Here is a 25,744-nt window from a genome sequence, read left to right as displayed (position 1 = left end):
GTTTATAATTAACACCGTTAAAAATAGGCCTTGGATAAGCTGAAGGCAGAGAGGTAAGCAATCTGGTGTGCAACCGGCATGTTAGGAGGAAAGCGAGGTGGCATCACTGAGACTGCGGCCAGCCAGGACACGGCGCGGGAGCTCCCACGGCCAGGCAAGTGCATTTGAACCAGCCCCTGCGACCTGCACCCCCGCACCAGCGGCTGCACCCCGGCTGGCGCGGCCAGGCTGCCGCCTCTGCCCCTGCACCCCCAAACGCTCAGGATCTGTGAAATCCTAGCTCGCTCCCCTGCTGGACTCCCAGGCTGAGGACCTCTCACTGAAAAAGATGCTTAAATTCGAGGGGCTGGGGTTTTTAAATAGCAATCTGGCTTGTATTTAAATTTTGTACCAAGCTATCTTTAAGATAATAGCCATGAAATGCTGTAGCTGGGTTTCCTTCTTCACTGATGTTCACAAGAGCTGTTTCTGGGAAGGGAGAGATTGGCCAGGCAGTGACACAGGAGAAAATGTGAAACAGACTATGAATAAAATGCTGTGCTGTTCAAAAACAAAACATGGGGGGAAAGAAAGATTAAGAAGTTTGAGGGTGTGTGCATGAAGGGGTTTCCCCCCCCCCCCCTTTTTTTTTTTATACTAACTCATTATAGTTGGGGGCTTTATAGATTATTTATAACTAGGATAGAATTTTCAGACAGAAATGGGAATTTTAATATCAGCAGCCTTCCTCAGAAGATTTTTATTGAGGAAATATATTCGTATGGCTGTGGAAGTCATCGGGATGCTTGGAGTAAAAGAGTACAGAAAGAGAAGACTGGGTTAAATTAATTCCTGCTAAATACCTACCAGCAGACTTGCTGTCTATATGGGGAGCCGGAGACAGAATTGTACCAGGGTAAAAAGGATACTGTGACTATTTATAGCACTGCCTTCAACACTGTAGGAATTCAAAGGAAAACTCCAACTCAGCACACAGTCTTCTCATCATCTTCTTCTGTCAAGATTAAATCGGGGTGAGATCACTCCCATCCCCTGCAAATCCCAGCTAAGAAGGATCTGTTCCCTTCTGCAAGTAAGGAACAACCACAGTGCAGGGCACTCCAGAGTTCACACGGTCTGGGCTCCAGGAGCCCTCACCCAGCCAAATGTCACCTCTTGCCTCTTGGTAGTCAGAGGAGAGGGAGAAAAAGAGCCTCACAAGCCTCGGCGCTTTAGCAGGAAAGACCGAAGGTGTGCTGCCTGCCCTGCACCCCTGCTCCCCACACTATCCCCCACCCTTCTCCTTACCCCAGGTGCCCTGGGCCACTTGCAAACAAAAGGGCAGCATACCCCGACCATGCTCCCAGTGCCAGGCAGCAGGCAGGGGAAGAGGAACAGGGTTCCGGCGCACGCTCACGGTCACTCGCGACATTGCTTACCAAGATGAGGCCCTTACCCTACAGGGGTATGTGCCCATGTTGCTGCTGCCGGGCCATCCATCCCTGGGAAGTAACGGGCTCCAGTAGGTGTCCAGGGCACCTGTCCATCAGTAGAAATTATCTCTGATGTTAAGAGTACAAATGAGAGCAACCTTGGAAACGGTATTAGCAAAAACCTGACTGCCACTTGAAAAATGAGGCGGGCTCCCGGAGTTCCTTAGCTTCACTCTTCCTTTAGCATCATGGTGCCTCAGACCTTTCCCTCTCATCTTCCACCTTCCCTTAGTGAGCGCTGCTCTTTTCTTCTTTGCAAAGCATTGCCTAACTCTCTTGGTGCTCCTCTTTTGCAATTCCACTATCTAGCTGTCTGCTAGGTGGGGAGCAGAAGGTGCAGGACTTGGTGCTGCCTTTGAGGTGCAGGTAATTATTATGTGCGTCTGTTATTGTGGCTGCTGCCTCAACAGGTGGAAAACATGCTGTTCTCCAATAGGTTTGCAGCACTCTCTGCTCCTGCCTTGTCTTTTCTCTAAAGCCAGTCGTGTGGTGTTCCTAAAATAATAAACACAGCCTCACTGCTGCCACAAAACCCCCTGGTAAATATATTTTTATGGGAATGAAATATTAAAGGATTTGAACAGTTATTCACTGAAAGCAAAATATGAGCAGTAAGGTTGGGTAAAGATTCAAAGGCTGGTTTGCTTCCTTTCCCTAGGGCACATCAAGGCTGTACTGTTTGCACTTTAGAGATGGATAGTGGGGAATTACTTAACCCAAAATGATGGAAACAATTCAGACTATAATAATACAGCACGAGAGTTTCTCACATTACCTCTATTCCCCATGCTGTTGGCTATATTCTGCCTTCAGATTCATGTGCACAACTCTCATTGGATTCTGGAGGAACTGTATCTGAAGCCAAAATGCATTTCATTGTCTTTCTGAAGTCTCTCTACGGTTTAGTTGCTAAATCCTGAGCTCAAGGGCTGAGGACAAAGCTTGTCTAAACATTTCCCAGTGTCTGTCTCTGTGAGATTTCCATCTGCTGTATTTTATTTTGAATTTCATCTTCCTACTTTCCTAAAAACACAAAGCAGAAACACACGTTTCCTCTGCCCTGGAGTGCAGGAATCACCATATTTCCCAGCAGGTTCTCTCACAACACACGACAGATCCAAGTTTGTCGAAAAATGCTACAAACCCTTTGTGGAGTAGAAAAGGGAGGAGGACCAGAAACATGGGCCAAGTTTCTGAGTGCTATAAACGCCCCCCACCCCTCAAAGGGACTCCATATCCTGTTTCCTCTCTCCCAAAAATTTCACCTGGCTTTGGGTTTCATTAGGAGAAATACACATTGCTGGAGTCCAGGCTCTGAGCCTTCGGTTCGTGCTTCCTGCTGACACTGCAGAGACTGTAGAAGCCACAAAAGCTGAGTCTGACCTGGGGGCTTCAAATTTACTACAGTAGCAGAGCAAATTAAATGGAGAGCACGTTAAGCGGGTTGGGAGATTGCTGTTGACCAACAAATCTTCATTAAGCTCCTGCATCAAGCTGTGCTGCACCTCTGATGAAACCGATGATTGTGTCTCCATCCGTGCTTCAACTATTTCTCCACTGGGCTTGGAAGAAATTCAGACTTTAGGTCTAATTAGAGATAAAACATAATATTAATCCACCTTGCCCCATGTATGCACCCAGTTTGGTGGCGTTGGTGCATTGTTCGAACAGACCAAGTCCCACTCTGTTCACGACCAGTTATTTACTGCCCTGCTTTTTGCTAGCTCTTTTATTTACTGCCAGCGTCTCACAGGGACTTTGTTCACTGTTTTATGGTGACTTTCTGGATTACTGGTTTGCATTACCAAAGACAAAGTCTGAGATCAGTTCCTGGCACTGCTCTCCAGACGTTTCAGCTCGAGAGCCACCGGCGTGAACCCCACGAATTCATACGACGCGCACCTCCCCACAGCAAAGCCTGCGCTCAGCAGCTTGCGCAGGATTAGAACAAAGCCCTTCTCCGATACTCGTGGTGAAGGGAGGCTGCCACAGCTGGGGCCTCTGACAGCCTTCCCCGCAGACCACCGCTAGAAATACAGCTCCACGGGCAAAACTCAGGTGCCAAGCTACTCTGCGGTATGGGCTTTAAAAACACTCTGCCCAGCTTTGGCCAGACGTAGAGGGGTTTGAGGAAAAAGCGCGATGGAAAGCAAGGGGAATTCAACAGCAGTGCTGAGAGTTACGTAGCTTGAGCATCTGCAGCGTATGTGCAGAGCAGAATCTTCTGCCACAGACTGTCCTCGCCCTAAGGTAAAGCAAAAAATACGTATTGGGTGTTCCTCTTCTAAAAGGTTTTCTAAAAGAAACAAAAGGTTCATGCAGATACAGCATGAACAAGGGAGTTAGCCTTCAGTGTTGTTCTTTGCCAGATAACGTTTATGGGGGCCAAACGACGAGTTAGCCACAAAGCCTGGCCACACCCCGTAACACCATGTTGTCCTCAGAGTCAGGTAACGCTTCAAAAACACAGGCAGGACTCGACGTTTTCTGTATCAAAGAGAAGGCATCAGTCACTGGGGCTGACACAGCAGCACCTGGGTGCACAGGCCGCCCCCAGTTGCCGGCAGGCGGGCACCGCCAGGCCGCTTCCCTCGGCACAGCTGCCTGCTGCAGCCCTGGCAAGGGGCATCACCTGCCTTTTAAGTGGATCCAAATTATTTTTTGCTACGGGTTAATTGGTTTCTATGCTCTAGAAGAAAATGTATTCTGTTCTTTTTGCACCAGGTGATTGATGACGTTTGGGGGCACATATTTTTAACTGCTAGTTTGCTTTAGGAAAGTGGGAAGAGTTAACGTAAAGGACAAATGATTAGAAATACCTGTAGTCCCAAGAGCTAAGACAACTGTGGGGAAATTCTAGACCTCAAATCAGCTGTGCTACAGAATATGATGAGTTCCTATTTTTTTCCCCTTCAGGAGACTTAGTAGTGAGATTTGACAATGAGAAGAAAGCAATTTTCTTAGCTGACTTGGGATTTCAACTCTTTCTGTTGCATCTCTTAGCCTATCCGCACATCAGCAGGCAAGTCTCAGCTCTGTTTAGTCTTAGTCTGACCTCTGTACTGATTTGATTTATTGTTTTCAGTTTTCAAATAGTATATTACACATTATACCCCAAAGGGTCTGATTAGAACTGGCCAGTATTTTCATGATTTATAAGGGACATCTGGGACTGCATGGGTAGCATACGTGTTGTGTCACTGCTATAGGAGGAGTCTGTATTGACCATACCAGTGTGCTCCGAGACAAGAGCGTGTCAAATTCCAATAAGCTTTAGTGCACAAACCTGATTTGACAGGTGGCCAAGCTTGCTCTGGGACTGACCGTAGTTCTCATGGTGGGAATAAAACAAAACAGCTGGATTGCTTCTAGCCGTTGCATTATGAGAGGATTTCCATTCCTTTCTCTTGTTCTATTTCTATCTTGCAGTGCTTAAGGAGGTGTTTATCCTTCCCAGTTCTGTAGCCAGAGACCTGGGCAACAGGAGCTTGCTATCAGCTCTGTAGTTTATCTTTCTGCCAGAAGATACTGGTGAGAAATACAGGCTACTGGAACTAGCCTTCCAAACTTTTCTGAGTCCTGCCATGGCTATTACATTGCTAGAGAGTCTCAGAACAGAGAGGCTAGGGTGAGAGAAAGGAAGATGAAGAAACAGAAAGACAGTGCAGTTGGTTTTAAGCTATAATGTCAGTGCATTCAGTAAGGGCTCATGCTGTTTTTTTAGGGTATCTCTAAAGGAGGACTTTGCAGGCACCAAGAGAAGGTTATCAGGAGCACAGCATGGTGATACAGGGTTTCTGCATCCTTGGTTTAATTTTGCATGTTCTGAATAACTCTATTTTGAGCACCAAGGCCAAAATCTGCCAAAGCATTCCTAGGAAGCCTCATGCCCCAGCATGGAAGTCCGAACTTGACCATGGCTTTCACCTCATCATATAAGCTGCCTTTGACTCACCAGAGGTAGACACAGCTTTTGATAGAAATTAAACCCGAGGGTGACTCTTCACCCAGGTCCAGCTATCAGTACCAGCCTTTGGCAGTGCTCTGCCCCTGGGCTGCCCTGCAGCTCAGACTTGTGGAGAGATGCAGAAAAATCATATAGCTTAACTTCACCATCTCCACCTGTGCGGTGGCAACAGCAGTGCCTTCCTCACAGGCCCACGGTGATAACAGCTGTAAAATGCATTCCAGTGCTCAAGAAACACCAGGGAACCACGGCTGCCTGCCTCCTGCTGTTTCCCATCTTCCTTTTTATCAGGTTACTCAACGCTCCTGCTACGCCTGCGTAGGGATATGTGCCTGCTGTCTCCCGTAAGCTAGCATAGAGCTATCTTTGTGGTGCTGGACCACAGGACAAGAACAAAGAGCAGTGAAGCTGTCAATGCCCCCAAACAGAATAGACCCCAAAAAAGGCAGTATATTGTTTTTAAGATAGAAGAACATACCAGAACTAGTCACAGGGGAGAAGGGCTTTGCATTGTGCCATCCTTTCGGTTAAATCCTTGGGGCAGAAACCATTCATTTTTAATGGGATTCTTTGAATACTGAAGGCTGATGTTTCCAGCGCTGGGCTGGAGGACTCTGCTATATTAGTTATTGTTACAGAAGCCTCATTCACCTTCAGATGTGGCCTGCTAAACCCTGGTGAGGACACAGGACGCTGACCTAAGGGACTGCACTGCAACCGGGGTTCTGTGCTAGGCACAGCACAGGAAAACCTTGGCCTCTGAACGTCGCAAACAAATGTGACTGTTGTCTCAGATCATTTTGGGGGTGACCTATGAAAAAGAGATCAGGCTAGATTAAGAGTATGCAACTCAGAATAAGCCTGAAGAGTAAAACCACGGCTGAGAGACTGGAAACAACACCCAAGTGACACTTAGTCCTTCTTAAGCTAGATGCAATGCGCTCAGCAACCCATCTGTGACTTTCTTGCGTTGTGCTCCCTTGGAAGTGAGATGTCCAGATCAACACCTCTTACAAAGTAGACAGTATGCAAGAGTGTAGTAGTGGGGCTGGTCACAGTTCCACCCCAAACAGCCACAGAGAGGGAGCAGAGAATGTACCCTGTGGTGTACGGCACTAACAGCTTTGCCTCCCACACAACCACAGTGCAGAGGCTGCAATGCATCACTGCAAGCGTGAGCCTCTAGCCCACTGGATCTGCTTCAGAGAAACACACTCTGCACATTTTAGGCAATCTGTGAATAAACCCAAGCTTGTACCTCTCCACAGGGTCATGCTGTACTAACATCATCCAGTAACGAGAGCACCACATGCTCTCTGCGACTGCAGGCTGCAAATACTGGTAAAGCATTACTAAAAGTCTTGAAAAAGCAGCTAGGCTTTGTGTCGTCAAGGGAGGATGAAGACATTGGAGTGGTTGTTTCAAAACACCAGTGTCATCCAGACAATCCAGCTGGTTACTGGCAGCTCCAAGAGGAAACCAAAGTGCCACACGCAACTTGCATCAACTTGCCAGCCTGTCTATCAGAAACGTTTCATCCTTCCAGTTTTTCAGTAACTGTCTGCTGGTGCTTCCAGAGGAAAAAACAGAGTTTAGCCATTCAAAATATACCAGGCTTCACCTCGACAATTTATTGCTGAGGCAAAAGAGATACAGCAATGTAACAACCCTCATGCACAGAAGAGGCAGCCTTAACACAGAACTGAATTTTAGGCAAGCTTGTCTTTAGGTGGGAGCACAGAGTTGGCAAGCATGTCGCATGAGTTAGCATGTCCAAGAGCTGTTTAGTGCTAGAATACTGTAGATTGGGATTTTTGTTTTCTTAAGAGGGAGTGAAAAAATATCAGTACTGAATGGAGGAAGGAGTTACAGACTGTCATTTCCAGTCACTGGTCAAGTCTGCTGGCTGAAGTCCATTGCAGAAGATGCCAGCAATGATGTTTGATCTAGGAGTGGGAGCCTGGCAGGGAGCTAGAGAGACTCGAATATGGGCATGCTGTCACAGTGACAAAGAGCATGGAGATGGGGCAGATGCATTTTGGACCACTGCCACCTTTGGGTCATACGCAGTATGTCTGACTCCCTACCACATCAGGCCAATGGGTGAATGGGTGTAAGGATGCACCTGGCAGCTGAGAGCACAGAGGTACCAAGGGGCTTCAGAGGGCCCCTTGTTGCCGCTGAACTTTTGTGCTCACGGCCAAACGCCCTGCGTCTTTGCTGGGACTGGGGCTGGAGGGGAACCGACCTTCCTTTACTTGCTTGCCAAGAGCCAAGTTCAGGTCCTTGGAGCTCTACAGTGCTCTCGCTCCAGCTGATGACTTCATGAACACCTAGCGTCGGGAGGAACACAGCTCCCCGCACAGCTTTCAGTGTTTGTGTTTCCCTGCATATGCCAATGACATCATTGCCACCTGACGGCCTGAACTCTGGGCTTGGCAGGTAAAAGCCTTGAGGGTCACCTTACATTTGGGTTCTTGCTCTCCATGCATATTTATGTAATGATTGCTAGATGGCTGTAATTAAATGACTGTAAAGCACCACCTAAAATGCACTAGTAATAAATTCTTAATAGCTGATGCTATAACAAGCACTTACAAAAAAATATATTGTAACATGCAGATTGTTAACAGTGTCTGGGCCTGTTTAACGCACAGCTTTAAATAGTTACAATGTACACTATTAAAATGGCATGAAAAATTTGTAACTACTAAATAAAAGGTCCAATTCAGCAACAAAATTTAGCCAAGCTTCAGTGATGAAGCAGCCACAGAAAAGCTCGGGGTGGATGCGCTATCTCCTCTTATCTCTGCAGTCCTCCTGGCAGTGCTACCTGTCGGCCATGGTTTCCGTACAGCATACTCCATGGGCCCACCCCTGCCTGGTGCAGACTCTGTCCTGTCTCAGAAACGTGGTTAGGATCCCATTTATACAAAAATGCAACCGTGTCCAGAAAGCCTTTGGTTTTGCACTCCATGAGGAAGGAAAAATCCATTTAGCTGCCCGTATTTTTCACTACTCTTTTATCCAGCTGAAGCTGCAGTGTGGGCAGTATCTCTACAGAGATGGTTTCCTGGGGCTAAAGAATAAAATAAATATACATGCAAGACCCAGAAAAATTAGCAAAATCAGCAGGTGGCCAGGTTTTGCACATTTGGTACAACATTGCTGCACATGAAAGGATGCCGGCTTCTGCCCAGCTACCGCCAGGAACCACACACATGGTCGGTAAATACAAGTGTACTAACCAGCTGATGACAAGAGAATATTTTATACTAGAGTTACAGACAAAAATGAGGCCACCCTGCCTTGGGGACTGCAGGCTAATGTACATCCTGAAACAGTCAAGACCATCAGGTCTGAGCCCTGCTGGCTGGCCCACAGACTTGCTATGAAAAAATTAGACATTTTTGAGGCTTCTGAGGTCTGGCAACCCCTAACATCAGTGGAAGCTGTGGTAAAGTCAGCATATTTGAGAACCAGGATGGGTTGATTAATTTCTTCCTTACATTTAAGTAGTGCTTTGCATCAGAAATGTTGCTGATTATTTCCCTGGATGTCACATGGAGGAAAATTCTACCTGGACAGAGGACAGGCGTCACGATCCTTCTCCAGTTAAGACAGAAAATTCGGCATCAACACAATGCTGAGGGGAAAAAAAACCAAAAAACCCAATCAGATGTTTTCTTCTTCCTTGTGCTGCTCAAAGCTGTCTAATGCAGAGATTCATTTAGTTTGTCTGCTCCTCAACACAGGGTCTGCGTGGTCTGTTGAGAGCAAGTCCACCTACGTGGATTTTGCCAAGTCACACCAAGCGGGTGCCTTACCCCAAACGTACAGCTGGGTTAAGGTTGGGGGGCTGGAAGCCTCCTCTAAATTTGGAAGTGCCGTTCAGATTACATCCTCCAGCTGCCGGAGAGATTTTCTTACAAACAGTTGGCGACTCAAATACCTCATGCCTCCCTGGAAACTGCCTCTATCTCAGCTTTCAAGTCCAGCCAGCCCTACCTCATTCACCGCTGTATTTGATTCATACCATCTATATCCTGTAGCGCTCCTAGCAATTGATAAATTACGGCTCCAGCAAGACTATCGGGTTAAACACCAAGGAAGAAAGAATGATGACAGTAATACTTGTCATTTGTGTGGAGATGTAGCAACACAAAACCCTCTCTCAAACATACGTTACCTTGGAGGAATCTTTCCAAGGGATAGGCTTTCTGAGAAACGTTTATGACTTTTGAATACACGATAGGCATGAACTCGACACGACCTACTTTGGCCAAGCCCTGGGCTTCCAGCCTGGTCTTTCACCACCACAAATCAGTCTATTTGAAGTGCAGTCAGACTGATAGCTTCACTGAGATGACAAGGTTACAGCACAAACCAGCTTGAGAAAAAAACAGGATGTAAAGCACACTGTTCTCAGGATTTAAAAATTCAGAGATATTTTTACTGAAGGCAGAGGAAAACGGCTGTGCTGTATCCATGCATGAAGCCAATACAATGCCTGGGAAGACTGAAAAACTCAATAGGCCATTGAATGGAGAGCACCAGCATCATTATTTTATTCTCAAATCCCTCCTTTATCTTGGCATTGGAAAATGCAAGGAAAAGCAGAGGATGCAAAGGCTTTCTACTAAATATCCTAGACACAAGAGTTGATTTTTCCTCCCGACTTTCCACAGCATCACGCTGCAGGGTTTCGCATTGCCCCACCTCCCAGCCTTCACACCAGCCTCTCCGCTTGATCTCGTACCAGTGTCATGCCTAGCTGTCGAATTACACTGACTTTTGAGTTTGTTCTGATTTAATGAAATACTGTGGTGCTGGAGAAACTAGAGACAAGGTGGCACACATTTCCAAGGACCGAGGTGCCTGTCACGGGATCCCTGTCTCCAAAGGCCCTCTCCTCAGCACAGCGCTGAGTTACGTCACGGATAAAACCAGAGTCACCAAATGAACTCAAACGCCACCAAAGCACCCACAGGTGTGCAGTCCCCAGGGGCACTCGCTGCCGGGAAGACAGCAAGCCCGAACAGCCCGGGAGGAGCCACGCTGCAGGACCTCTCAGAGGGTCTCTCCTGGGACGGCCCGTTTGTAGGGGCCCACGGCTGGGGCTCAGCCCCACTGCAGCCAAGCACTAATGGGTCTCCAGAAAGGTGGCTACAGACGCAGGCATGGCATGGTGACATGGGTGGCCTGTGCCATACGCTAGGTCACTCTAGATCATCCGAATGACCTCCCGCTCTGCGACAGACCTCTTTGATTGCAATTCTCCTGCTAGTCATAATTAAGGAAATTCTATTACACAGTTCAGATACAATTACCGTTGTAGTACAAACCAATTCAAAATTCATCTAAATATAATGGTGAGATTTCTCCTACGTGACTGAATAATTACTGCAATACAACTCCAGCAGGGCAAAGATCAGAAACATTTAATACGAGTATCATTCAGAAACCCGCATTTTAAAATTGCAGTGCTCGTTCATACGACACACATCACAGAAACAGATCCACTCCAAAAAGCGAATAGAGGAACTGAGCCGAGAATCATTAAAAACATATTTAAAAAATGAAGAACCACCACATTATTACATATAATCATTTTCCTTTCACACTAATTTGCTTTAATCTATTCAGGCTCCTCATAAAACATTGCACAAAATTTTAATCATAGCATTGTTTTCTTTAAATATGTGCATTTCAGTAAGTGACACTTGCATATATAAATTTAGTGAGTTAAAAATGTTGGATTGATGCTAGAAATGAGCAGTCATTTATTCAGGAAAGAATTGCCTTGTTTTCCTGTCTGTAAATTTTCTATGGAAAGCTATTATTTTTTCCAGTGTGTTCATTATTCAATATATTAACTGAATAGTCCTACAGCGACTTCTCTGCTTTTGAATCATTCACAGCCTGTTAGTTCCAGTTATTTCACATTTGAAATTTGAACTCCAGTCCTTCCCTTTTATTGGACATAGATTTTACATGAACTGATGCTGCTCTCCAGTTGAAAAAATGCGACCAGGATGCAGATGGAATAAGTTTTGCACACAGCATCAGCAGCTTGTGTTTCAACAGGAATAAATCCCTTAGCTATAATGCAAGATCAATGCAAGCACAAGCTGAAATCACCTTAAGATAACTGTGAAGCACACACTTCTTCTGAAGACTGTTATTCCCACAACTTTCAATGTCTGTGTAGCACATGCTACCTTCTTTTCCCGGGAGCACTTTTCCTAAGGTGTGCTATACTTCAGAGTTATCGGCCCAGCTGTTACAGGGATGGAGATATGGACCTGGAAAGCACAACTCCCAGCAGGGCTTTGCAAGTTGCTGCCTGTCCCTCTGCATCCTAACGGCAGCCTGAACGCTGCAACCTTTCCAGGACTTTGGGGCAGTGCCCTCTAATTCTCCACTCCCATGAACCCTACAGGGTAGTGCGGCTGCCATCAGCCTTCAGTCCTCTGGGGCTAGGTAATTCGGAAATCGAAGTATTTATATAGTGGAGGGGGCAAGAGGAAGGGATAAGAGGCAGTGGTAAATAGGAAAAAGACCAAACCAGTTGAAAGTAACTTTATGGGGAGTGAGATCTGCCCTAGAGTGGTCGTTAGCCATGCTGCAAGGAATGAGATACATCAAAAAAAGGGGAACATTTGCTGCAGATATTATGAGGTGGGAAGGATTGGAGGAGGCTGTTATTCTTGAAAGCATTTAATGAACTGGCAGATGGCCCTGTGGTCAGGCACACGGGAAACGCGGGTCCCATTTTGGTGGCAGACCTCCCGTGTGGGACCAGAGGAGCCAGGCTGGTGTCTGAGATCACCACTGGGAGCTAGGCAGACCGGGCACAGTGGGCACTGGGGTGGCTGGTGTCAAAGAAACCATTGAAGGCGATGGGAGCTGTCCGTTCCAGTATGGGAATTCCTCCATGCCTCCTCTTGCATAAAGCCATCCAAAATGGGCAAGAACATCTGCTTTTGTTTTCACAGTAAAAGCTGACACTGGAGGAGATATGCACATTTGGGAGGGGAGCACATTCCACAGTGGAGCTCTTTGTAACACAAACAATACAAGACCATCCTGGGAACATCATTATTTGGTGCAAACTTACTGTATTCAAGAGGACAAGGCTGCCTGCAAAGGTGGCAGAAGGTGGTGTACTGAAATAACAGAGGGCCCCTCTTGGCAGCTGGGTGGCAAGGGAAGCCATCCAACATGCACGGCAGAAGGGGGGCTCCTGGTCAACCTTCAGTGGCCTAATACTGACACAACAGCCCGTGCTTCCCTCCTCCACTTCTGTGGCCTCTTCAGGGACTTAGTTGCTCCAGTTCTCCATCAGCAAAACAGTGGATTAATATGAAGGTGCAACGACCTCCCAAAGCAGGCTTGTCTTCAGACTCTGTCTTTGTGCATGCAAAGACACATATATTTAAACAAAGGGACAGCAAAATGCGAACTTAGGGCTACTGGAAGTACCTTGATGGGAAACTAGGAAACCCTTCCACCACAGTTAGTGTTTGAATGAATTTGTAAATGGAGGTGCTTGAACATGAATACAACCTCTTCGTAAACGATACAGATACAGTTCAGCAGAAAGACAAAAGATTTCAGGTTTGCTGTTCTAGACCGTTCTGCCCCAAGCCACCCCTCAAATTATTTATGCAACGACATTCAGTAAGGCAGTGCCCAAGCAAGACTGAGTCATTAACTACAACTTCACGCATGCCCTAGACAGACGCTTCTATTCTAAAGCTGCATGAGTTGACAGGCTTCCTTATATCTCTGTAATGCAGATGCTCGACTAGTTCTTAGAACACGGAAAAAAAAATTATATTTAATATTTTCTTAAAAAAGAACTCTGGTAAAAATAGAATTTCTATTCCCTTCTTAAAAAGGCCTCCCAACAGTTCAAATCTATAGCTAACACAAGGAACCACTGTTTCAAAAGTAACGTACCACATGGGAACAGAGTAATTCCAGAGATAAACCGCTGCCTAAAAAAGTGATTCTCCTTGTAATTAGAGCACTTACGTCAAGAACAGAAATGGGATAGTTCTTGGAAGGGGCAGAGGGGAGAGGAATGCAAATGAAACAACCATTAAAAAAAAAAAAAGGTTAATGCTCAGATGAATGGCAGCTGGAATCACTGTAACTTCCTCACGCAGATTTTCTCTATTATGAGCATTTGTCATGAGGACAACCAGTATGGCTGGTAACAACCATCGGAAAGAACCAAAATACTCCTTACAGCATTCCCCCTGCCGAAGGTGACAATTAAGAGCGTTTAACCAGCGCATAAGATTTTTGAATGACCAATTCTATTCGGCTCAGATCAGTTTGTTGAGTAAATTATAAATCAGAATAAGTATATATAAGGAAGTTCTAGTTACATGGTTAAGGAAAAGCTCAGCATAGCACATCAGTAACTTGTTTCTGCACTCAGTGAGTAGCTACATTTACACAATACCTTTTCCGTAGCATGAACTTTTTCCGTTCGAAAGCAGAACTCTCGTGCTGGCATATCAAGGGCTGGGCTGTTTTACTGCGGTAATATAATAGCGTCTAGAATTCCAGGCAGTAGCATGAGCTTTCCCATTGCCTACGAAAAAAAATCTTCCAAAATCATGAAGTTTTAATCGACTGTTTGACATACCTAGAAAGAAAGGTTGAGTAGTCAGGTCAAAATGAGCCTGCTGAGGCCCTGAGCCTTCCAGTTTGCAAAAGCTTTCACTTCCAATTTGCTCTAATAATACAGAACTTTATTTTAGGAGTGCAGGCTTTGAAACTGTTGTCTGAACCACGACATGGGACTGTGAGAGCCGCTGGACCATCACTGTTCAGATTCCAACGGCATTCCCAAGTCCAGTCACGGCCTCTGCTGAGATAAGCATATACGTAGGCAAGAGAGAGATGGCGTCTGCCCCAAAAAGCTTACTGCTGTAAATTGTGGGCAAGCTTCGTGAGGGGGTAAGGGAAGGTGAGAGGAAGAGAGGGCGACCTTGGAAATGTCTCTGGCTGGTGGTGAACATCTGCCCTCCACCTTTCAGGATGGCCTGGGACTCGCTGTGCAGCGGGGACTTACTGCGCCCCAGGATCAGAAGCGCCTCAAGCCGGATGCCTGGCAGCCAGAGCAGGGCCAGGACGCCGTCCCTGGAGGAGCTGCGGTGCATGCTCTGGACACGCACTCACCCCACGGGACATGTGGATGAAGTCTGGCCAAACCTTTACGTGGGAGACCTGTAAGAGAGAGGGAAAGGTTGAAGGTCTTAATGCAACTCTTAGCCCCCACCCTATTTCCCCCCAAATCTTCCACTAGTTATCTTTAAAAGTGAGCTAGGCACTAATACAGGGACCCCTCGCAGTAAGTCTAAGTGCTGAGCAAGGCTGAACTGTACATCGGATGCTGTATCATAGAGAACAGGCATCCTAAGTACCCAAAAAAATACTCCCCCTCTTGATTTCTCCTCCCACATTAGTACAGGAGTCCCACGCTGCAAGAGCCTGGTGGGGCCACGGCACCGGTACTGCAGGCAGTCATGCCAGAGCTAGGTAAAACAGCATCAGCCTCATTCTCTCCTCACACTGCCAGATGGCATCAGTCCCCTGAACCGATGGATGCTCAGCAAAGGTGACTTGGTGAGAAAGCAAACCAGAAAACTCTTGGCTTGTGCAGAAATATCACCACCACCACCACCTTTTTATTTTTTATCAGTTGAGAAGAACTCAAACTGATGTTTGGGAGAAAAAAGCAGGGCATGTAAAAGTCAGTTTCTTAATGAGTCACTTCTGTCTTGAAGCATTTTGGTGGACACTTGGGACCCAATCAACCTGTCAGAAAACAGCCACTACAATTTCATGTGGTTTTAACAAACCCCACCACCAGCAGCATGTTGTACGCCACGTTGTAACGCAGCAGGGGAATATAACTCACTGTCCTTCTTCCAGGTATGTCGCTCGTGACAAAGCGCAGCTGCGCCACATGGGCATCTCCCATGTTGTGAATGCTGCTGCCGGGCGCTTTCACATCGACACTGGACCCAAGTTCTACAAAGACCTGCCTGTGGATTACTATGGAGTAGAAGCAGAGGACAACCCCAACTTTGATCTCAGCATTTACTTCTACCCCGTTGCTCGATACATAAGAGCAGCACTGAACTCCCCAAGAGGTAACCAGACCATCTGTGACTGCTGCATATCTTCTGCGTAGCAGCCAAGTAGGGCAAGTTATCAAATGGTTTTTGGCATAAAGCGGCTACCTGCAGATGTAGGTAAGGATGGAGGTACCCAAACCAAGTAGCATCACGCCTGCCTCCTGAACTCCCACAGGAACTGGGAGTTCCCCTGAAACAGGGAAGGATGTGCTGAACGGGCTTTTAAAGAGGTTTTCCCTACGCCTAGTGCTATTCATCAGCAAGAGACAAAATAGCAAGTCATCTTTATTACCTGTAGGGACACACTGACCTGGGAGGAGGCACATACACTTGATATTTTCTAATTAGCGAAGGGGTTTAAAATAAAAGCTGGGCTGGGGTAAAAAGACAAGGGCAAGCATCATACTTGAGTAAGAAGAATCAACTATAACGCTACAATCTGACCCAGTCCTACAAACACAAGATAGGGAAAAACTTGCTGGGAAGGAATTCTGTATAAAACCTAAGCAACACCACTGGCCAGGAGATAATGTCAGGCTGTTGCTGGACGTAGTTAAACCTTGAAATAGGAAGATAACCTTGGACTCACAAAATATGGGCCACGTACAATGCCACAGGCCTGGGGCTAGCAGGGGGATCATTACTATTAAGGACAAACCTTCAGAAAGGGAAGTGTCCACTGCACCACACAACTGTACAGCTGCCCACTCAAAAGCAAGCAATTTATTAAGAGAACAGTCACACACTCAGCAAACTGTTTTGCTTGCGTCACGGTGAACTCTATTATCAATGAGGGTCCTAAAACACTAACTACCTGGCTTAATCACATGCAGCTAGTAGATCTGACCCACACCATACAAGCCACAAAAAGGAGACACAGTCACTGAAAATAACAGACCTCTGTCCTAGACGCCTCAGTGCTTACTGCTGTTTGGAGGGCTTGACCCATCCCGTTAGAAATTATTTGCCTTTGCGCAACTGAGGGCTGTGTTTGGATTTCAAAACCACTTTGGGGAATTTGGATCTGCATCCATTTCTATTACAGCACATGCTATTTGCAATTGAAGTTGTTACTGGTGGTGCTCCAGAGAAAGGTAACATCCAAAAATCTTTTCATGCATTTTAAAATTTAAGTTCCAAATCAATTGACAAAAGACAAAAAACAATAGATGAATTGTGGTGGCCACAAAAGCAAACAAAAGCAGTGCTTTGCAAGATGCATGCCCAAATACTGAAAGTTATGAATGCAGAACAAGTTAGGACTCAAGGCATATTTATCCCTTCTCCCATGCTTTTAGATATTGCTTTACTGAACTCCATATGGAAGCAGGGTTCTGGGAATGGAGACAAGGTGAAATTCAATCATATACACTCCAGCTGCTGCTGACATTCATCATTTTAAGGAAAGTGCAACAGTTTAGAAAAATATATAAACAAGATGTTCTGGAAGCACAACTTCCTGAGGTACAGAAATTTAGCAGCTAAATACCCATGACCCATACAGGGATGAGACAGGGAGGGGACTGTTACTCACATCATTTAGAAGAAGGGAAAAACTGGCATTTATTATAACCAGTGATGCTGAACAAAAATTTATACAAGGTGACAAGAGGCTTGTTCATATTAAATTCAGGATGTAACGAGGTACTTCTGTTTGATTGAGAAGTCATTTAAGGCTGCTGCTTAACTATTACAAGCAAATTCAACATCTTTTTTTTTTTTTTTTAATGGAATTGAATTATCTTTTTCACCTGGGAGGATAAGTCAAAGTTAAGATTGTATGAGGCACAAACACATTTTAAACTGTGAATCAAATACTCATTAGAATTAAGTGAGAACTGTTACTCCCATCATGCTTGAAGAAAAATTCTGATGCTTTACACCAGAAGTCCAGAAAAAAGCATGGACAGATTTATTTTGGATTTCTACCTTAGCTGAAGAGAGTATGTCCTTGGTGATGTAAGGAATTTATTCTTAAGGCAATTTCTTCAGACCCTGATCCCAGAGCATGAACAAAAGGAAGCAGGGGAGCGTGCACTCACATGCTTCTAGTTGGGAGCTATTCCTGCCACAGCAGTCAGCAGCTGCATCACACCCTGCATGACTTCCTTCATCACCTTGGTTGTACAGATTAAGAAATACATGCTCTACTAGTGCAGCCATGCCATTTAAGCATTATCTTATGAACCCTGCTTTTCCTTCAGCACAGGCCTGCTGTTCCTTTGCCCACGTAACAGACCTGTTTGGGAAGGCTCAGCCAAGAGCATGCAGATGTACAACCTGCCCCTTACTCTGCAAGGAAGTGCACGGAACACTGTGTCAGGGAAGTACTGGCCTTCTCTGTCATGCTCATGCTCAACGGGCAACACTTTGAGTATCAATCTTGCCCCTTTGCATGGCCATCTGTACAATTTGCATTTTTCTGGGATGCAGCCGAACCTAAGAGTAAATCAGCAGGGTTTGGTAAAGTACAGCAGAAGAGGGAGAGAAAGACAACTTGAGAGCACAGATGAAAGCATGCCACAAAATCTATTGCACTAACACTGTGCAGAGAGAAGGTTCCCCAGCAGAGAGCTTCTCCTTTCATTGACCTCCAAACACGCTTAAAACAAGGAGGTTCAAGTCACCTGTCGGCTTCCTCTCAAAGGCATTCCCCTTTTCCCACTCACTGGAGCAAATTAGAAGCTAGGCTCCCTCTCCTGCTGCTGCCTTGGTGGCAGCAGTGATGAAAGCAGCTTAACTTAGGAGAGAAGGGTCCTCTCTCTAGACTCTGCTGCAGGTGCATCACATCCATCAGTTTTTGGCCTCCCACTCTCCGGCAGATGACAACCCTTACCTATTCCAGGAGGTGTGGGAAGAAGGGACGCGCCACCATTTACAGCTCTCTGTAGGCTTCTTGCTATTTTCAGCTGTGACAAAATAGACACTTGATTAATCAAGAAACGGACAACTGATTCTGCACCTGGCTACGTGATTGTGGCTAAAACTTAAGAGGAGATGAGAAAACCGCAGTGGAGTGGCAAAGCCCCTGGGGCCCACTAGCCCAGCTGAGCTCTCCTCCTGGTGAGCAGCATAATTCTGCTGGATTCAATGGAGCAAGGGGAGCTGGGGCATTCACTCTGGATGACGGATCTGGAGCCTGATCTTAAGCCAAATTGAATCCATCCTGCAAGAAATCAAGGGCTAGTTCAGGACATTTAGCTCAGTTAATGACGAGTAGCAAAAGGACAATAAGATATTATGTATTTTAATGACTGATTTGTTCAACAACATCAAATTTCCCAACTTGAATTTGGCTAACAAAGTTGAATGTACAAACTTTATCCCTAGTGCAAACCCTTTGATGTCAGTAGAGTTACAGCAGGCATGAGCTGGTTATAATATCCATAATCCGTTGTTAAAAACCAAGTGTTATTGTTCTGCACAAATCCCAGCCAGATGACAGTTATTGTCTGCCTCTGCAAAAAGTAGCTTGAGATGTGCGGTGCAACATTTCAAATAAGGATTGCAAGATTTAATAATGCCAGAAGCTAAGTGCCCCCACTTCTCCTCAGTTAATCCCATTATTCCCAAGGGATCTTGTTACACGCTCAGAGAGAAGGTTGCAACATGGCCCTCTAATGTGGGATCAGTCCAACTTCTCTTTGCACTGGATGTAAAAACAAATGGGGGCAGGGAAGGCAGCGTTGCAGTATGTTGGCTTGTGGCATGGATTCTGTGGTACAGAAGAGCTGGTGATAAGCTCCTTGCCCACCCCATGACAGGGTACGCACCACAACAGCCTCCGTGGCCGTGCTTTCCCAGGCTGTGGTCCAGCAGCCACCCAGGAATCCCAGCTCCGTGCTGGGACGGTGCAGCGCAGCTGCCTCCAGTCAGAGGCTGATGCAATGCGCTGTTATCAAACCCACGGCAGCCAGCCCACGCGGTGCGGGTGCTTCGGGTGCTAGGCAAGTGCAGTGTATCGTGGTGGGCTCAGTGTCACTTAACCCATTTACTGCTAAAAGACAGGGGTCTGCGCCTGCGAACAGACCCAAACAGCAACACAGCTTTTGTCTCCTGACTCAAGTTTAACGTTCAATTTGCCTGCTACAAATAATCACATAGTAAATTTAAATCTGCTTTCATTAGAGCAATTTTACGTTAATTAAGTCATTTCACATGACTGATTTATCTACAACAAACAGTCATTTCATTGTCAGCATACCAGCATTTATCATAACCTCTGTGTATGGTGAAACAAAGGCTAACAATGCAGAACAGATAATGCACGCATAAGAGAGATAATATACCTGCATCCTCATGGGAACAAGTGTATCGGAGTGCCGTGCAGATTAGGTCCAAGGTCAGTAGTTGGTGCTTGTCCATTTTTTTGCTGAGACACCTTCTCAAGCTAGTTGCTGATCTAGGAGGACTCTTCTGAAGTGCAGAAAAGCAGGGTAGAAAATTCACTGTGCTCCTGCTCTTGGTCACAATTCTATATAAAATGATAGAGAGCCAGCCTGAGCAAGCGGGAGTGTGGAATTTGTTCTGCTTTCTGTGCCCCCAACAAAACCACATCAGGCGGCAATATCTAATGGCAGCGTCCATACCTGTGCTCACCTCGGTCTGCAGTTCCGGACTGCAGGTGGGGCTGAGCATTTTCCAAGGTGATAGGCTCTACCTGGGTGGAAGAAAAACAGAACCAAGAACACTTGTACAAAAACTAGGTTCAGAGCAGCAAATCTCCTGCCCCCTATCCAACTTCTGGCCAACTTTGGATTGAATTTAAAAATATTTAGTGGTTCAAAATCAAATCTACCATCAATGGCATCCTTTTTTTTTTTTTTTTTAAATTATTTTATTTTTCCCCCTCCTGGTGCAGTTGAAACCATAATTTTTTTTTCTTTTAGTCGTACAGTGCTGGTAGCTTAGAAGTCTTCACGAAAAGAAAGAAAGAAAGAAATTTTTTTTTAAAAAGTGGTTATGTTCCAAGAGAATTTTCCAGAATATGCTGTTCTTTGGCTGCTGTTACATAGGGTGTGCATTGGGTGAGTGAGTCTGGATGTCCCCAGTCCCTGCCACTGTTTCATTAGGCCTACTGCAAACTGCTGAAGCATGGGTTTTTCCAAAGACCTTTTGGACTTAGCCCTATTCACGGTATTTCTCAAAGAGAAATTGCGCTGCTGACTCCCTTACGTTCCCTCTGCAAGTCTCAGACCTGGGTTATTTGGGTCTGAAGTGCCTCCTCTGGGGAGGATAATACAGCATACATGTCCCACAAGGCTGGCGTGAAGGCTATGGATAGTGCAGCACATGGGAAAAATAAAGTCTAGTGAAAATTAGATTACCATTATCATTTAAGCAAGGGTGCGAAGCGTTTCTCCATATTCTGATAAAAAGTAGGACTTCACTTCCAAGAATCCCCATGGAGTTAATGGAATTGACAGATAGATGCAGCTGAGCTTGAATAACGGCATTGGTAGCTCAGTAAATTCTGTATCTGAAGGGGAAAACACAGCAGAAATCACGTGGTCCTCTAATGCTGCAAAACCGACATTACGTTGGAAAAGCCTTTTCCTTCCCCCAAAGGTTTCGATGCCCGGTCCAAGTCTGCTGTCACCAGAGCTGTTTTCACCACTTCCCTGGAGACTATATTTGTCCCTTTATTTCTACTGAAGACAGGTCTATCTTTAGGGCTGAGCTCAGATTTCTCATGCCAGGATAACGCAAGGTGGCTGTGTCACACCGACTGTGGAATCCAACACTTCTCCCCACCAGTCGGCCAGAGCAGGTTCTTACAACACATGCTCGCACTACCCGAGCACGTGGCTATGCCATCATCGTTAGTCAGAAGTGGAACGGTTGCTGAATAAATATTCTGTCACAAACAAAATGGGATTTAAGAGTAAAAGCTGTGCACAAAGTACCCGGAATTAACACCCAGGGAGATGGGGGCAATCAGACTGAGGGTTTTGGCTGGATCTAGGCTTGTCATCCAGCAAGGGTATTTTTGTCTCCTTCCCTGGTAATAGAGAAATTAAGATGCTGCAAGCACAAACAAAACAAGGAACTAGCCCTGAAAAGCTGTCCATTCTTTCTACCCCTCCTTACATTTTTACAGCATCTGAGATAGTTTATTCCATCTCCAAAGGGAAAAAAAGCAGCAACACGGGATTGCTTTTACTAATTTTCCTCTTTTTCTGAATAGAAATTTGTACAGCTATACAATTAGTAAACAACAGACGACAAATGTGAAAGTCTAAAAAAATTAAATTAAAAAAAATATGAAGGAAATATTTTGTTTTAAACTTGTGAATACATTTCCAGTTAAGACGACATTTTTTTCAGCTGCCTTAATGGGAGACAGAGCTGCCCATCAGGCGATCAGAAGTTCAAATCTGATTCTGATCACTGGTCACTTTAATAACGCCCAATTGCTGAGCCATGGTTTCTAGAAAAGACTAGATCTGGGCGCAACAGAGGACAAGAGAGTTTGAAAATTTTCAGGCATGGCTATAGTCGTATAGAACAACAGAACATTTTTTCCAATTAAAAAATTCTTATCGAATCATACCATTTAACTACCTGTTGAAGCACTTCACGGTATTTACAAGGTGCAGGTTTTCAGGTTCCCGATGAGCTCTTTGTTCACATCCAGAGGGAAAGAACTACAAACCTTAATTTTTCCATCCAAAAGCAATCCTTTTGACAAGATTTCCTTTAATGTCACAGAAGACTGTTTAAGGGAAATGTTTTTCTCCTTCCAGCATGGGTCAGAGACACACCCTAGAAACCCAGCAAGCACTCATGATACAGAATTGTGTTTCTCAGGCTGCTTCCACTAGGGATCACAGCAGCAAAACCAAAAGCAGAGCAGAGGAGAGGAGGGAGCTATACTCCTGGATCCCTGGCAGGTCCTCCCAGAGGCTTGCTTACAGCGTGGAAGGACTCATGGTATTACTCTTTTTAATTTAAGAATCCTTTAATGAAGATGCACACCTCTCATTGAAACCTCTGGGGAACTAAAACCATTTCATAAATTGTTTTTTCTAGTGATCACCTAGTACAGATGGGAAGACAAAGGCATTAGGGAAGGACACTGACTATAGATGTACAGGGTAGGCTACAGAAACAAAAAAGACCTAAGGAAGCTGGTGCAAATGGCAAATGCAAAGAGGAGCTGCTCTTAATGGTAACACCATTTTCTCACACACTTCCAACAAGGTCTGGGCAGCAGTTAGCACCCTCAGAATGCATTACTGCCCTAAGCAACGAGGAAAAAAGAGCTTGTGGAAAACCAGGAGTGTTCCTGTAATAGCAGCAAGCACTCCTGAGCATTGTACATTTGAAATCCCCGTTTTCCAGGCCCTCGGGTAGTAACCAACCTGTCAAGGCTGCTTCCCAGAGCGTGGCCTTCAAGTATGACGACTTGAAGCTTTGCCAGCAAGTACATCGTTCCCAAAGCCACACATGAGCAAGCAGGGACACCGGGGATGGCAGGCCGGGCGGGAGGGCTAAGTTAGGCTTACAGTTAAGCCTAAACAAGCAATCATGGACCTTGGAAAACAATTACGAATTTTCTGTTCTTCAGCCATTAAAAACCCCACGGTTCCCCAAACAGCACTACACCAGGTCTGCTCCACAGGGCTGAGCACACCTGCTTGCTGAGCTCCAGCATCGGCACCCTTCCATCTCTGCTCCAGCACGATCAACCCCGCCATTTGGCCTCCTGGCATAATTGCTTGTCTCTCCTTTTTCCAGGCAAAGTACTAGTTCACTGTGCAATGGGAATCAGTCGATCCGCAACTCTTGTCCTCGCTTTCTTAATGATCTGTGAAGATATGTCCCTCGCTGACGCGATTCAGACTGTGCGCTCACGCAGGGGCATCTGCCCCAACTCTGGCTTCCTCAAGCAGCTTCGGGAGCTGGACCTTCAGCTAGGAAGGGGGAAAGGCAGAGGAGCAGAGGCTTGCTAGTGCCAAGGGGGCATCTCTCCCGGCACCAGACCGAGGGATGCTGCCCTCACTGAAGGCAGCGCAAGGATGCCGTCAGGACTGCTTTCTAGCTGCACCGAGAAGTTCCTTGGGAAATGAGCAAGCTGGTAGGAGTTCAGTGTGTGTTTTTTGGATAAGCCCGCTAATTGGAAAGAAAATGAAATAAAGAAGGATTCAAACTGCCAGTTTTGCCCACCTGGGCCTGTTTATTTAACTACCTGTTGGGCAGGGCACAGGGAGCACTTGGGTTTTCACGCAGAATTAAAAGGCAGCACAGTCAACTCGAAAAAAGACTTTTTACTTGCTTATAATTTCATTTATATGGCAAGAGGGAAAAAGGCTAAACTAGTAAAAAGCAAAAGAAACCATGAGGTTTTTAAGCAAATCTTTAACATTTCACATCCAGCTGGCTTAGGGTGAGACTCCAGGTTTTGCAAGCTGACATGTTCCTTTGGTCTGACATGGTGACACCAGTCAGGATCCAGCTCAGACCTTGGGCTCCCGCTGGTGCGAGCTGTGGAGGCTCTCGCTGGGACCTTCACACGTCCTTTTAGTTTTGAATCCATGGCAAATACTCAGAACTTCAAAAGACCATGAAACCCTCAGGAGCCAATACTGGAGGTCACAGCTGGGTGCTGCACCCTGGGGCGCAGCCACGGGCAGCCTCACGGCTGGCCTCTCAGAGGGAAGGCAGCCACCCCCTTGCACGTATAAAGCGAGGGGCACACTCGGGGCACCCTGCCCACTGGTGCACTGCAGGGCAGCAGCAGCGCCAGGCAGAAACGTCCTCCTCTTGGCTTGCAACCCGATGCTCCAAATCGCATTCCCCACATTTCCCTGTTTTAACGGAAAGCCAGAACCTGGTGTCATCGTGTCAGAGCAAAAATGAGCAATGCCTCCAACAAATCCAAAGCAGCAGCTCTGCATTTCGATTACTCTTTTACGCCCAATTGGCCACATTTAATCTTGTGAAGAACTTGAAGCAGATATTTGCTTCGGTGCAATTACAGCCACATACAGAACATTGGCAAATGCAAACAATATAGAATTTCCACTTGACGGCAGATTAATTTGGTGTGATGTTCTCCCTTGAGAGGTCTTAAAGGCTTGCAGTTCTGCAAGTACCCTGCAGTTTGTATTTATAGCACTATGGATGTTGAATAGAAAGAGAGAAGCATACACCCATTCTGAACTGAATTTTCTTTTGCCTCCATACATTAAAAAAAATTAACTGAGCATAGCACACTTCCACTGCATTTCTCATAACCCAATATGGAAACGTGATTTCCCTGCAGAGCCTACAGAAAAATTCAGGTGGTGCTTCCACTTTTATAAACATAGTAAGTTAAGCACAAGCAATGCTGCAGACTAATTTCCTCCCAGCGAACAGAGAGATGGGTCTTCCCTCCAGGAACGGTCCCATCCTTTGAGACTGGAGTAAACGGCCAGAAGGGAGGTCATGGCTAATGATGGAAAAATCACCAAAGTTATAGTTTTCGCAGGCCTCTTACTGGCTGCCGCCGCAAGGAGATTAGATTTCAGTGAGCGCGGTGGCTGAACCACTCCTGGCACTCGGGTCTCCTCCACCTTGGTCTGTCTGGGGATCGTTTTTTATTGCAGACCACGCCGAAACTGTTTTGTGAGTGGTCTTTTCAGTTGCCTTACGAACCACTCCCAGTCTCTGTACCTCAGCCCATGCCAAGCCAAATGGCACTGTGCTAAAGCACAAGGGGCGTATGAAGCAATGGTCCAAAATCCCCACGCACTGAGCCCATCAGGACAGGTCATAATTCCCAGCAAGCTGCGCGTCTGGAAACATCTGTGGTTGCAGGGTAGAGTTTAAAGCTAACAACTTCTCAGAGTGACTGAGCCTAAATTTACCCCAGCTGAGGCCTGTCGGCCACTGCAGGGCTGCTTCAGCCAGCCAGGGAGAGCCACAGGTTCCCTGCCAGGCATGACTTGCAGCTGGGAGCAGTAAATCTGGCTGGAGCTGCCACCCGCCGGGAGTCAGAGCACTGGCAGAGCAGGGCTGCTGCTGGACGGCACCCTTACAGGTGTGTAGTGGAAGCTGGAAAAAAATCCAGCCAAACAAAGAAGAACAACAGATCAAAAACACTGACCCAAAGATAATAAAGTAGCTACCCAACCCCAGAGGGAGAAAAAAAAAAATAA

The 25,744-nt window shown here is 46.0% G+C and overlaps 2 protein-coding genes across 5 annotated transcripts in view; one reads left to right on the top strand and one right to left on the bottom strand.

The window, feature by feature from the left end:
* Window positions 1-56: 56 nt before the first annotated feature.
* Window positions 57-25,744, top strand: LOC308069994 (dual specificity protein phosphatase 13B-like). 2 transcript variants are annotated; one of them, XM_080403204.1, is made up of 4 exons: window positions 57-154; window positions 14,496-14,687; window positions 15,394-15,614; window positions 23,340-25,744. In XM_080403204.1, exons 2-4 carry the CDS (start codon window positions 14,497-14,499, stop codon window positions 23,552-23,554), a joined length of 627 nt encoding a protein of 208 aa, XP_080259330.1. In that variant the 5' UTR covers window positions 57-154; window position 14,496; the 3' UTR covers window positions 23,555-25,744. The 2 variants fall into 2 exon arrangements, with proteins under 2 accessions (XP_080259330.1, XP_080259329.1); XM_080403203.1 differs by having other exon boundaries at window positions 59-158.
* Window positions 14,592-25,744, bottom strand: part of LOC308069997 (uncharacterized protein) — a 31,872-nt gene continuing 20,719 nt past the window's right edge. The window contains exons 1-3 of one of the 3 annotated variants that reach the window (XR_013930583.1): window positions 19,889-23,346; window positions 18,436-18,508; window positions 14,592-14,685 (exon numbers count right to left, since the gene is read on the bottom strand). Coding sequence is in view for 1 of the 3 variants with exons in the window: in XM_080403207.1 (XP_080259333.1) it covers window positions 18,638-18,765; window positions 19,889-20,073; window positions 20,189-20,259 (384 nt within the window). In the remaining 2 variants the exon portion in view is untranslated. Of the gene's footprint in view, window positions 14,686-15,608; window positions 18,766-19,888; window positions 23,347-25,744 lie in introns of those variants that run through there. The other 2 variants (XM_080403207.1, XR_013930584.1) reach the window with 2 other exon arrangements.

This window comes from Falco punctatus, assembly GCF_963210335.1.
Source record: "Falco punctatus genome assembly, chromosome: 9".
NCBI classification, from domain to species: Eukaryota; Metazoa; Chordata; class Aves; order Falconiformes; family Falconidae; genus Falco; species Falco punctatus.
The sequence above is the reverse complement of the archived record's forward strand: the minus strand, read 5'-3'. Positions and strand labels throughout refer to the sequence as shown.